This window comes from Asterias amurensis, chromosome 7 (genome assembly GCF_032118995.1).
Source record: "Asterias amurensis chromosome 7, ASM3211899v1".
In the NCBI taxonomy this organism is placed as follows: domain Eukaryota; kingdom Metazoa; phylum Echinodermata; class Asteroidea; order Forcipulatida; family Asteriidae; genus Asterias; species Asterias amurensis.
The window spans coordinates 1,736,001-1,749,908 of NC_092654.1; the positions used below are offsets into that span (position 1 = coordinate 1,736,001).

Here is a 13,908-nt window from a genome sequence, read left to right on the forward strand (position 1 = left end):
GATTATCGTATCGTATTACGATGGCTGCATACATGAACTCAAGTCACCATTCTATCACTCATGAATATTCATGAGACTGATGAACACATCCTACACTGACTGCATAATTGGACTCAAGTCATCATTCTATCACTCATGAATATTCATGAGACTAATTACCATAGCCGATTACGCTGGTTGCATACATTGACTCATATCATCATTCTATTCTATTACTCATGAATATTGATGAGACTAAATTCCATTTAATTATGCTTGTTGCATACTAATGTATACTAATGCCACTATTCAATGACATGAATATCGATGAGACTAATTACCATATCCGATTACGCTGGTTGCATACATGAACCGACGTCAATCATTTTAGTCCAGCCATTTATATTCATGAGACTGATTACCATAGCCTGGTCTGTCGTCATTCAATCACTCATGTACGTTTGATGAGTAGGATATTACCAAATGTGTCTGCATGATGTTGCTGAATGGCGATGTTTTTGCAATGGGAACAGCAGGAAATTGAGTCACCGGCAGAATTAATGCCTGTCACAGAAGTATAAAAATGATCAAAACAACCTCGGTTGATAAATTTAAATGTATATGCATTGTCAGCAGATTGTCAGAAACACATACGTGTAACAAAATTAAAGGGTCTACTGCCATTTCTAAACAATCCTGTTTTGGTATCAGTTGACACGGTGCCCCATGTTATTATATGAACTATAACCTCAAACAATGCACGTAGCTATCACAATGTCAACAACATATTTCTCAGCTGGAAAATACACAATGAGAAATATCAATATTGGATGCTGTCAACTGATTCGATGGAGTCGATATTACGTCTGATTATTGTACTCGTGTTTATTTCTATCCGCCCAAAATAACTGAAACATGAAATGGGTTTGCTTTGTTCGTGGTTGTTCTATTGTTGAAATGGTAAGAGTTCCCATGAACTACACATGGCAATGGTGTTAACTGGGCTACAGCGCCCAATATTTGTGATGTCTTCAAAAAAAATTATTGGCTTTGCCGAAATTTGAGAATGGAAACCCTTTAAGGGGGGTTATCTCAATTATTTGAAACAGCTTAATCATGAGAAGATGTTTGTTTGTGAACGTTTCAGAGAGCCCGTTAATTATTTACCCAGATGATTGCTGAAGCTGGAAAGTTCAACATAATGGTATTAACATTGTCTGGCTAATGTCGCTGAGCAAACGTTTGGCTTAGATACAAAGTTCGTGATGTTGCAATGACTTTGTACCAACATATTTTAAAAGGTATAGGCGTCTCTTGAAATGTATTGGACTAAAGATTATCAGTTATGCAAATAATTCAGAACTGGAAATCTTCTCTTAAGATGTCGTTTTCATGAGGACACGTAATTCATCTTTCTAAAAATTGTTGTTTTTCGGGACACATAAAATCCTCCGTAAAAAACTCTGTTTTTTTTAGTCTATTCCAAAAGAGCCGGAATTTGACAAATCCTTAATTATTTCTGTCCTTGCGGCTAAGATTCTTAATCTTTAAAGGCGCACTATAGGCATACTGGTAATTACTTAACAAGTTTTGTCTTTTATGATTATTTTCTACAATTTTGATGATCAATTGATCCCTAATGTTCACAGATTTGTTATTTAATACATATGTTTTGATACATAAAGTGAGAATAATGGTCTTTGACAATCCAAACATGTCCAGTACCTTTAAACACTGCGCCATAATGTGCCCCGCCCTCTCGTGGGAGGGTTCTGCATTCCGTAGGGTGTCACCGAAGCCATAACAAATTCCCCTTTATCCCAATTTAGCTACCATGTATTGCGACATTTGTATAATAATACGCAAAAATTATCAGAATGTTTGCTACAACAACAAATGGATTTGATGAATTGCTTGAACCCCAATGCTTGAACTCGTCTACGCAGAAATTTCTCACAGAGGGAATTCCCAATCGAATTTTTAAATACGCAACCACCAACACTAAAAACCAGGCTGCTAAAAACAGAATGGTTAATTATTATACACACCACTGCGCAGGGTTTAACGTCTGTATATAAACGCCTGGATTGTTGTTACGTTTCACTTACCCACCTGTTTTCGACAACTATGTAAACCGAATTGACTAGTGTGTCAAAATATTTATGAAATTAACAGTAAATAAACTTCGCATTGACGTTCGTGGCTACGTGTTGGGGTGAACTAACGGTAAGTTATGATCAATAGAGATAAAAAAATATGGTGATGGGTTTTTCATGTTTATTTTTCTTTGAGTGCAATATTATTGTTCAAGGTTTTATACACAGGATTTGTATGGATAAAACAAATCAATGTTTAATTTGAATGTTAAAGCTTACTGGGTGTGAAGTTTATATACCAGAGCCATTTTTTTCTGCGAAATATTATTTCCCCCTGAAAAGTCACGTTCGAAAAAAGTGTAGCTTATCTGAAAGACGGCCAGAGCATACTGATCGAAACGTCGAGTTGAAACCGATAGTTCTTTTCAGAACCACTCATTTGGAGATATTATCATTACATGGTGTTACCGAAAACCTTTGCATCATGCAAAGTTTCAAATCATTTCCTGTATGCTGTAGCGATGGTATTCTGCAGTTGCTCATTAACTACTCTTTTTTTACTCGTAGATTTTGAAGGAATCTGTGTAAATAACACAATGTCAGAAATGGACGAAGAGCGAACCGAACGCCAACAGAGTATTGACACTATGGCACATTGTCTCATGTGAGTAAACTATTATCGTCACTGCTTAGCAAGGTTTAGGTGCTCAGCGCATAAATTACAAGTTCAGGTTGGGAGATATGTTACTATTGGTTTATTAAAAAACATTCAAACTTGGCAGCTATAGAGTCTAAATTGCGTTTAAATTTACAGAGCATAAGAAAATATATGCACTATTGTAAAACTACAGAAAAACATTTTAAAAATATGAAAATAAAACAGATAACCAAAGACTAAAATACAAAACACTGATATACTGGTGTTCTCAGGATAAAGCCATTATGAATTGTGCTGCGAAGTACATATTCCCTGCTTTTAGGTTAAAGGAAACCCAAATTGGTCTTGCTTAACTCTCCTAATTCTTTGTGTGTATTATAAGTTTAAATGATGCTATTGTTGTAACCCTTTTCGAGGGTATGGGGAATAAAATTCTATACAATACACTTTAATTATAATAATGTGACACCACAACATTCAAAAGGCTCCCTGACATAATAATATGAGTCATCATGTGATTCTTAGTTTCAAACAACATTCATGCACTCGGGTCGGAAAGCGAATAGTTACATATTATCATTAGGGCCTATGTTTTGTTTCTTTACCAGTTTTTGACTGTCTTTGACTGAATTGTACTTAATTTGTTCATTATTCTGATTTTTTCATAAATATGAAAATAAATGTTGATTGAATTGAATTGGATGTCGGGTCGATTATGTTTGGTTGTTGACCATCATAAACCACGCCAACTCTACACAGTGTGGGCGAACACAACCAAATCACACCATGACAGATTATTATAGTTTAGCGAATGTCTATGTCATTGACCTTGGCTCGTTGGCGGATATAGGCGATTAAAGCTATCATGTGAGAGCGTACACATTGACTCAAATGCACTGGAAACTATTGGTAATCATTCCAAATAATTTTTAGCATAAAAACCTACTTGGCAACGAGCAATGGAGAGCTGTTGATAGTATAAAACACTGTGAGAAGTTACTTAGGGGTGAGCCGTTTCTCACATTTCTCTCCATTGCTCATAATTTTTTATGCTAATTATTTTGAGTAATTAACAATAAGTGTCCAGTGCCTTTACTCTTGGTCAAAAGATTCACACGTTTTTCGTGGAACTTACTATTGTACCGAGTGGAAACTAAGTTATGTTTATCCTCTTTGTTTTATTCCAGGAAGCTAGAGGCGGTTGACCCGATATATCTGCCCCCTGGAACTGTCGTGAGTTGTATAAGAAAACTAATTCACTTTGTGTCATGAAATTTATTTCTTATTTGATTTAACCTAAATCAAATCATCAACCTAATATTAAATTGAGACCTATTTTTTTAACATTTTTTTATTGACATCTCTGAAGATTTCCAGAATCCGTTTTTACTAGTTTGTTCATTTTTCATGTTGTTAACTCATTTCTTTATGTTTATTTTTTGGCAAGCAGCTTAATAAGATGGTGAGGGAATTCCAGAATCTTGCTAAAGATGAAGCCAAGGATCTTATGGTCGAAGAAAACTACATTGAAGCCTCGGAACATTTAGGTTTCGCAATTAACATAAGAAGGTAATTGAACGGGTAGACTGGTCCCATGCAAGAGTCACTGCACCGGCCTTACAAACCAAAAGGTTTTATTGGATGGAAAGACGCAGACATTTTAATGACAACTATACCAGACTGATAGTGGTGTGTGTACAAAGGCACTTAAGGTCAAAGGTACATCTGGCAGAATCCTGCCTAGTTCTATAAGGCCGGTATATTCCGTTAACATTCACGAGCCTCGAGGTGTGACGTCGGAGAAGTTCGATTTGCAAGAAGGGGAGCAATTTTTGGTCAATGGTAAAAGCAAATTATTGCCCAATCATAAAACGAAATTTGTTGATTGTGATGTTTTTCTTTTACAGCTTGCTTCACCGTGGAGGGTACGAGTGCCACAACAGAATTGATATGAAGTTGTTTACGATGTATTCACACTGCACAAACAAACTGGTAAAAAAAGCTTGTATTTGTCAGAGATCGAGGTACAGATTCCTCAAGTCGGCAAAACTTATGTTAGATGTAGGCCTATGCTTTTTGCTTCAAATCGTTGAAGTCCGATAATTAATCCGTTGTGAAATAAGTTGTTCTTGTATTTCAATCATCGTCTCTAATTGTTTAAATCACTAAAGATTCTGCATGTTTTTCAAACGAAGAGGCGAAACCATAATTTAGTTTCAAAGTTGGCGTTGCATGGTAGTTTCTTTATGTTACTTTATGATGTTATAATATTTGCAGTACGTAATGAAATAAAATGATTGAATTTATTGTCAACAGGGACGACCCGAAGAGGCGTTTCGTATGGCTGTTGCTGGTAGGTGGCTCTTTGTTAATAAGTTGTATATGGAGTGCGTTTTGGCGACCCCAACCAAAAACTGTTTCGGTTGTTGGTCGTTGGTTCTGCTGTTCAGACGGAACGATAACCTAGTTGTGAGCTCGGTTACCGTATTGGTTATGACGTCAGAAACAGTTTTTGGTTGGGGTCGCCAAAACGCACTCAAGATCTCCCTTACGTAATTTCACAACATCGCGTTCGGATGTGCACATTATTTGCAAATTATTTCACAACATCGCGAACCTGAGCAAATTGTTTCTGAATAATTTCACAACACCAAACACGTCTGAGCAAACGTTTGCGAAAAATCTCACGACATCACGTACCTAAAGTCACTTATTTTTGAAATGCGATGTCCCTTTAAAGGAAGTGGACACTATTGGTAATTGTCAAAGACTAGCCTTCACAGTTGGTGTATCTCAACATATGCACACAATAACAAACCTTTGAAATTTGAGCTCAATCGGCCATCGAACTTGCGAGATAATAATGAAAGACAAAAACACCCTTGTAACACGAAGTTGTGTGCGTTTAGATGGTTGATTTCGAGACCTCAAGTTCTAAATCTAAGGTCTCGAAATCAAATTCATGGAAAATTACTTCTTTCTCAAAAACTATGGCACTTCATCAGAGGGAGCCGTTTCTCACAATGTTTTATACCATCAACCTCTTCCCATTACTCGTTACCAAGTAAGGTTTTATGCTAATTATTATTTTGAGTAATTACCAATAGTGTCCACTGCATGTAACATTGTTTTCTTTCTTAATTTGTGTTTTTTGTTCAGCTTTGGCCATTGATGCGAATTATCTGCCGGCAAAAGTCGAAGAGGTCAAAGCAATGTACATTCTTACCATAGCAGACAGTTGGGTGCTTCCATTCGAATTTGCCGTTTATGTACAGTCCGTCTCCGCCGAGGTAAAAACCCGTCATTGTGCAAACCAAGGGTCTTGTCACACGAAGCAACTTTTACAGGGGCAACTTAGGATAAACCCACCTTAGCTAGCAATGTTTGCTACCGGACAACTTTGGCAGCATAATGAGCCATTTTTCAAACAACGTCTTATATTATTTCCCCCAAAATTACGAGAACCATGGAGGATTTCTTCCTCCATGTAGGAACATTCAAATTAATGTGAATAGATTCTCTTCTTTGATGAGCTTGCCCGGAACTGTTGCCTGTATTAGTGCATCACGTGACATGGCCATAAAGGAGCATTCGCGATCGACCGAACATGTTCATTCTATCTTGTAAAAGATTTTTGAATTCTGCATAAGTAAATTCATTTAAAAAAAAATTAATTTAGAGTCACTAAAAATTATTTTGTGTAATTTCATGACGGCTGTAACATTTTGGGGGGAACTTCCTACTTGGTTAGTTTGTTTGTCTGTCTCTGTTTATTAATAAAAGGGTTGCAATATTTTCGTTAACATCAATTAATTTTACTGAGAAAATGTAGGCCTACATTTTTTTTTTTTTTTTCACACAGGTGAAAGAGCATCCAGAGATTGCTGCAATAATACGTCAGATCGAAGGACCATTACGCCCAAAGCATCCACCTTCAGTTGCCAAAATCATTCCGCATGAAACCAAACCCTCGCAACCCCATGTGCGTCTGAAAAACAAGGTCAGAAAGTAGTCTTGCTCATGCGCCCACTTTAAAGTTTGATATCTCCTTAAAATCATGAAGTAAATAATTGAGTCGGGCGCCCTCGGCTAGCTCAAAAGAAGGTTTAGCCTGAACGTCACATTTCGAAGCTAGTAACGCCAGAGAGTGGCATCTTCACCTTTCACCTAGATTTATAAGCGGAAGGCAACCCGAAAGTGCAGCTGCACCTCGGACCAATCAACATTGTACGTCACTTTACGTTTATTCAATGAACGCTGGTCCCAAACAAGTACCCGTCTTTATCGGGGACAAGTCTGCCCATCCCATTGACACACTGTGTTAGGCCTGAATGAATTGAATCCGACGAACGTTTTCTGAGTGTTTCAAGATAGTGCCGTGATGACGTCAAATTGCAAAAGGTCCATCGAAAAAAGTTTTTTCCCCTGGTAGGCCTAAATTATGGTGGCCCCGAAGGGACATCGCATAACGCAAACGTGTGCGCACACGTATGCAATGTCGTGAAACAAATCGCGAATATATGCGCACACGTATACAATATCGTTAAACAATTCGCGAATATGTGCGCACACGTATGCAATGTCGTGAAACAATTCGCGAATATGTGCGCACACGTATGCAATGTCGTGAAACAATTCGCGAATATGTGCGCACACGTATGCAATGTCGTGAAACAAATCGCGAATATGTGCGCACACGTATGCAATCTCGTGAACCAAATCGTGAATATGTGCGCACACGTATGCAATTTCGTGAACCAAATCGTGAATATGTGCGCACACGAGTGCGATTTGTTTTGCAATGTCGTGAATTTTATTGCATACCATGTTGCATACCATTAGGATGATGTCATAGTTGTGGATAATTTGTTACCGATCTAGGGAGTACTGTGGCGCTACAGCAGGCTACCTCTGTAAAGCATGTGTATACACAGGAACTTGGCACCAGGCCAAGGACGACCACACGCCTCGCTTGCCTCACAACAAAGACTACTGCTGCAATGACTACCGCTTATCTCACTATTGGAAAGAAACCCCCCAGATCATTAGACATTTTATTCAAAGGTATGCAACATGGTATGCAATTAAATTCACGACATCGCAAATAATATTCGCAGACGTGTGCGCACATATTCGCGAATTGTTTCACGACATTGCATACGTGTGCGCACATATTTGCGAATTGTTTCACGACATTGCATACGTGTGCGCACATATTCGCGAATTGTTTCACGACATTGCATTCGTGTGCGCACATATTTGCGAATTGTTTCACGACATTGCACACGTATGCGCACACGTTTGCGATATGCGATGTCCCTTCAGGGCCACCATACTAAATTGATAAACAAAAATACGGGGCGCGCCTGCTGCAGGACGCCGTTCTCTTTGGGCCCCGCCCATTTATTCGTCTAATGATTTGCCTCCTTTGGCCTCAAGAGGGCGCTACTTTGCATCAAGGGAGGGGGCTTTTTGAGAGAGTGACAACTCTAGAAAACGTACGTATAAAACAGTGGATATTCTACCGTTTTCCCCCATGAATTGTGGTGATATTTTCTTGTTTGCAGAAAACAAACGGTGTTCCCCATCAGCCGAAGAAAAAGAAGCGATTAGTGAAAGAAATCTGCGATGGCAAAGAGCCGGAATTTCCCATCGGTAAATTGTTTTCTCTCTCGTCAGCTCGTCTTTCTCTTTTCATTATTTAATTTTAATTAATCTATTAAATATTTTATTTTATTCATATTATTTGTATAAAACATTTGAGCCTTTTTTTTTTCGGGGGGGGGGGGTGGGGTAGGCCTATTTATTGACTGGAGTGGAGGAATAGGAAGGGATTGGCATGATTGAATGCATGGGAAGCAAGTTTGACAAACAATTCTCACTGTTTGATTTTTGCCACTATTTTTTTATCAAAATGTTGCACCATATGACACCACTCAGTCTGCCATTATTAGCTTGGACAGTCCAAGTATGCAATCAGCTTGTACATTTTCTTAATGCATCTTAGATGGAGTGACGTAATGTAATACAATATTTAAAATACAATTTTATAATAACCAAAATCATAAAAACTAAATATTTAAAAATGCACACAATTTCATGAATAGTTTGATGCATTAAAAAAAAATATGATGTCTTGCTTATGTCACTGTATCCAAGGTGTCTTTACTTTTGAAGATTTTTGAAGATTTTCTTTATTCCTATATTTTATCAAAGAACCACCAAAAATTCCCAGCACCAGTCCGAAGGAATCGTCACCAGCGGCTGCACCGAAGGCTACAAAAGGGTCCGCTCAAGCGAAACCAGGGAAAAGCAATGGCGAAGGAGCTGCACAGAAAGCTGTGGTTCCTCAGGCCATACCGCAACCGGCCATTAATAGGTAAGATACATGGACCTAGTAGTCTTTTAATCAAGTCGTTTGATACAATCTCGGTCATTTGAGACTTAATGGTGTGAGAGTGTAATAAATGCGAGTCCACATTTATAAGGTCATAACTCATATTGGGGTGTCGTAGCCCAGCACATAAGAGCACTGAACTCCGAACTCAAGCTCTAGTGTTTCTGTTCAGCAGAGTGTGGGTTCGAATCCCGGTCGTGATACTAATGAGCAAGACACTTAACTATAATTGCTTCTCTCCACCCAGGGGTAAATAGGTACCTGTGAGGGCAGAGATGGTTGTGATTGATTTAGATTAGTGCGCTACATATTTGGCAGAGGGAGTTGAAAAGGTTTAAGGAATGAAAAGGCCCAGTGATCAGGGTAATAATGTTGGAAGTGCTTTGAGACATGGTGTATAAAGCGCTATATAAAACCGATTATTATTATTATTATTATTATTATTATCCTGAAATTGAAAACAAAAAATTGTTTAGGTATTACGATTTTATTTTTGTTATTTCAGCAGAAAGACATCCAGTGCATCATCAACCAGTGAAATAGTTTCCCCAAAGAAATCGAAGCTTACAGCAAATGTACAATCGACATCAACTTTTCACCATCAACTGCAATACCTGTGTGGCACGTGTCTGACAACGCAACACGGTAAGGTTGTTAAACCATTGTTCCTAAAGGGTGGTAAGACTGTGTGTGCTGGGCCGTACCACCACCCATGGGATCAGTCTAAGGCGGTTGCGATAAACTCTACGACAAAGTCAAAATGGTGTATTGTGAAAGCCAGGCCACCCTCTCTGCACCTAAAGACTCGTCTGGTGGTATGTGACGTGAAAGAACCATGCAACAGACCAAACTGCTCGTTCCCTCATTCAAAGGAAGAGTTACAGCTCTGGAACTACATGGAAGAACATAAAAGTAAGTATGAAGCATGAGTTAGTTTCTGCTTACTTCTGCTATACAGTTCATGATAATAATCTTGATATAAAAAAAATAACCAATGTTTGGTCTAACCTTTCCCATGCAGTACATATATCAATGTTACAATACAGGATGTCCTTTATTAAAAAATGGTGAACCAGTAACCAGCTCTTCATTCACATGTATACCTTCATACTTACCCATCCGGGCCCAATTTCATGGCTCTGCTTTGTAAGCACAGAATCCACGCTTATGGAAGCAGGGAATTCCTTGCTTACATCAAGCGTGTTTCACAGGTTTAGCAGGGAATTGTGGCTACTGCGCTTGCATACTCAATGTTACTAGGCATATGCTTACACGGCTAGCGCAGAAATTAGGTGCTTGCCAAGTAAGCACAGAATGGTGATCGTCAGCACAGAATTTGACGGTAAGCAGAGCCATGAAATTGGGCCCAGGTAAGTGTGAAATACGGAACAGACTTTATTGTGATCAATCAAGTCAACTCCTAAATTCCAATTCTTTTCATTTTACTCTTGCTCCTTTTCGATCCAGTTGGAACTTTAGACGGCGTTCTTTCAAAGCTAGCTGCCTGTACTAATGGGACTCAGTCATCAAAGGTCTCAAATGAATCGTCTCCAGCGGCTGTACCGAAGGCTACAAAAGGGTCCTCTCAAGCGATACCAGGGAAAAGCAATGGCGAAGGAGCTGTACAGAAATCAGTGGTTACCAAGTCCCCACCGGTCAACAATGGGTAAGATACTCACTATAGTCTTTCAATCAAGTTGTATGATACGATACTTTCTGCAATCCCTTCAGACTATCATCATGGGTCTGAGAGTGTAATAAACGCTAGTCCATGTTTAGGGTCTGGGGTGGATTTCACAAAGAGTTAGTCCTAACTTAGGACTAGTCCCAAGAGATATCAAAAACGTATAGCTAGTCCTAAGTGAAGATAAGACTAGTCTTAACTCTTTGTAAAATCGACCCCTGGGTACGTAGATTTTAAATTTGCATCGGAGATGTAGAACACACAACACCATGTCCACAGATTTACATTAAACTTACAAGGTTTGATGATAATAATAGTAGAAAGCTTTCCTTAAAAATATTACTTACTGAGGTGCTGTAGTTTTTGAGAAATGAGTAAAACAAGTCACAAAATATATTTTAGCATGTCAAACGTATTTTTGTGACATTGGTTAACTCATTTCTCAAAAACTAGATCACCTCAGCTAATAATATTTTAAGGGAAGCATTGTACTATCATTATCTTCAAACTGTGTAAGTTTTATGTAAATCTGTAGACATTGAGTTTTTTGTTTAAAAAAGTACCCAAATCCTTTAAAATGGATATCATATACTCGCATTCTGACCACTCTTCCTGCATTCACAAGAAAATTAAAAAAACAACTTCTTGATGCTTATTCGTAGGTTTATTTAAGTATATTGTTAACTTACTCACCATCATATATTAGCCTCTGTCGTGTATTTTGTTTGTCTAGTCTGTCTTGTGTTTTTCTTTCTTCTGTGTAGTATTCTATGTTGTTTGTCTGTCCATAGGTTAAGGCACAAAAGCCTCTGCTTCACCCTAACCTAATTGTTGTCCTACTTTAAAAGCTTCCTAATAAATAACTATCTAAATCATTGTAAACTTTCATATCCTAAGATACTAAGTAATACTGTAAACTACTCATAATTTGAACATACTTATAGAACTTTGTAAAATGTGTAAGTTTAAATGTAGGGCAGCAATGAAATAAATGTGTGCAAATACAAATACAAATACAAATTATTTTTATTTTTTTAAATATTTTTTATTAATCAGCAGTGAGACATCCAGTACATCAACCAGCACAACGGTTTCCTCGAAGAACTCGAAGCTTACAGCCAATGTACAATCGAGACCGAATTTTCACCACCCATTAAAATACCTCTGCGCCAAGTGTCTGACAACGCAACGTGGTAAGGATTTCGAACACGAGTACCGTAATGGAGGTGAAGTTGTGTGTGCGGGGCCGTACCACCACCCATGGGATCAGTGTAAGGCAGTTGCGATCTACTCCATGTCAAAGACCAAATGGTGTATCGTGAAAGCCAGGCCACTCTCTCTGCACCCAAAACTTCGTCTGGTGGTATGTGCCGAGAAAGAACCATGCTACAGACCATTCTGCACATTCCCTCATTCAGAGGAAGAGTTACAGCTCTGGAACTACATGGAAGAACATAAAAGTAAGTATGAAGCATGAGTTTATTGCCCCTGCTTTGCTTATATACTTAAATAATTTTGAAATAGAACTAGATGTTGCAAACTGCTTACCAACCAAAAGGACTTATGGTATCAGCGTTTCAAGTCTTTCTCGCAGGCTAAATGACAACACATTATACATGAACAGGTATCTGTCATCAAAAAACTAACCTGTGCTTGATTTAACCTTTCCGACGCAAAACATAGTTCAATGTTGTTCATGTAACGTTCTTTACAAATGGTGAACCAGCAATGAGTTATTCATTATATTTATATATACTTACCGAATACATCCGGTGATTGTGAATAAGGAACTGACATTATTGTGATCAATTTAGTTGACTCCTTATCTCTTAGTTTCATTTTGCTATCACTCCTTTTCAATCCAGTTCGCTCTTTGAACGGCGTTCTTTCAACTGCCTCATCTAAAATGACTCAGTCATCAAAGGTCTCAGAGATTGAGGTACAGAATTGCACCAGTCCTAGTGAGCCGTCATCAGCGGCTGTTCCAAACGCACCATCAAGACCAGCTTTTCACCACCGTTTACAATACCTATGCGGCACTTGTTTGACAACACAACATGGTAAGGTTGAACCGATGTTCCTGAGGCCAGGTGAAGTGAGAAGGTGTGCGGGGCCAGACCACCACCCATGGGATCAGTCTAAGGTGGTTGCGATCTACTCCACGACGAAGAAAAAATGGTGTATTGTGAAAGCCAGGCCTTTTTTTCTGCGCCGAAACCTTCAGCTGTTCATGTGTAATAAGAAAGAACCATGCAGTAGACCAAATTGCTCATTCCCTCATTCAGAGGAAGAGTTACAGCTCTGGAAGTACATGGAAGAACATACAAGTAAGTATGAACATGAACAAGTTTCTGTTTAATGGTCTAAGCTTTCACCGACAGTAGCTTTCAATGTTGTTTGGGTATACAAATTTCTTTTAAAAAATGTGAACAAGTCATTTATTCATGCTTATAAATACATACTAATCAATCAGGCGAGTGTGAAATACGGAACAGACTTTATTCTGATCAATTGAAGTCAACTCCTAAATTCTAATTCTTTTCAATTTGCTCTCGCTCCTTTTCAATCCAGTTCAAACTTTAAACGGCGTTCTTTCAATTATGGCTCAGTCATCAAGGGCCTCTAGATCATCAAGCATCTCCAATGAGATGCCAAGTGTTTCCAACTCGATTACTCCTCCTCCAACAACTGTGCCTCTAAGTTCCGCCAAGACGTTTGCCTGGTCTCGGACACAAGTTTCATCCAAAACGGTTGCATCATCTCAGCCAACAAGGACCCCCAGTTCACCGGCTTCTTTCAGGGTACCGAGTTTTTCAAAGACAAAAAACAAGACGTCATCAGGCTTCTATAAAACTCTTGGTGCCTCGAAGACACCTGACACGATGTCACCATCTTCGACTGCAAGCCATCTTCACTGCTCTTACTGCAACATAACATACAAAGAATCCTTGCACTTGGATCAACACACACTGACCCCAGAGCATATGTCAAAGGTCAACTCCGACACGGAGAAGGCGTGGCGACATCGGGATCCACCCTGGAACATCGTCAACGGAAAATACTTGGAGTGTCAAGAGTAAGTCATTTTTTTTTT

At 38.7% G+C, this 13,908-nt stretch overlaps 1 protein-coding gene across 4 annotated transcripts in view; it reads left to right on the forward strand.

Annotated features, from left to right (window-relative positions):
• LOC139939620 (3'-5' exoribonuclease HELZ2-like) overlaps window positions 1–13,908 on the forward strand; it is a 43,477-nt gene that overhangs the window by 1,512 nt on the left and 28,057 nt on the right. Inside the window, exons 1-15 of one of the 4 annotated variants that reach the window (XM_071935659.1) lie at window positions 1,925–2,205; window positions 2,643–2,739; window positions 3,921–3,966; window positions 4,184–4,302; window positions 4,641–4,725; window positions 5,050–5,086; window positions 5,893–6,023; window positions 6,596–6,733; window positions 8,301–8,388; window positions 8,950–9,112; window positions 9,636–10,042; window positions 10,598–10,796; window positions 11,871–12,274; window positions 12,680–13,141; window positions 13,386–13,890. In XM_071935659.1, the coding sequence (XP_071791760.1) occupies window positions 2,672–2,739; window positions 3,921–3,966; window positions 4,184–4,302; window positions 4,641–4,725; window positions 5,050–5,086; window positions 5,893–6,023; window positions 6,596–6,733; window positions 8,301–8,388; window positions 8,950–9,112; window positions 9,636–10,042; window positions 10,598–10,796; window positions 11,871–12,274; window positions 12,680–13,141; window positions 13,386–13,890 (2,852 nt within the window). In that variant the 5' untranslated portion in view covers window positions 1,925–2,205; window positions 2,643–2,671. Of the gene's footprint in view, window positions 1–1,924; window positions 2,206–2,642; window positions 2,740–3,920; window positions 3,967–4,183; window positions 4,303–4,640; window positions 4,726–5,049; window positions 5,087–5,892; window positions 6,024–6,595; window positions 6,734–8,300; window positions 8,389–8,949; window positions 9,113–9,635; window positions 10,043–10,597; window positions 10,797–11,870; window positions 12,275–12,679; window positions 13,142–13,385; window positions 13,891–13,908 lie in introns of those variants that run through there. The other 3 variants (XM_071935658.1, XM_071935661.1, XM_071935660.1) reach the window with 3 other exon arrangements.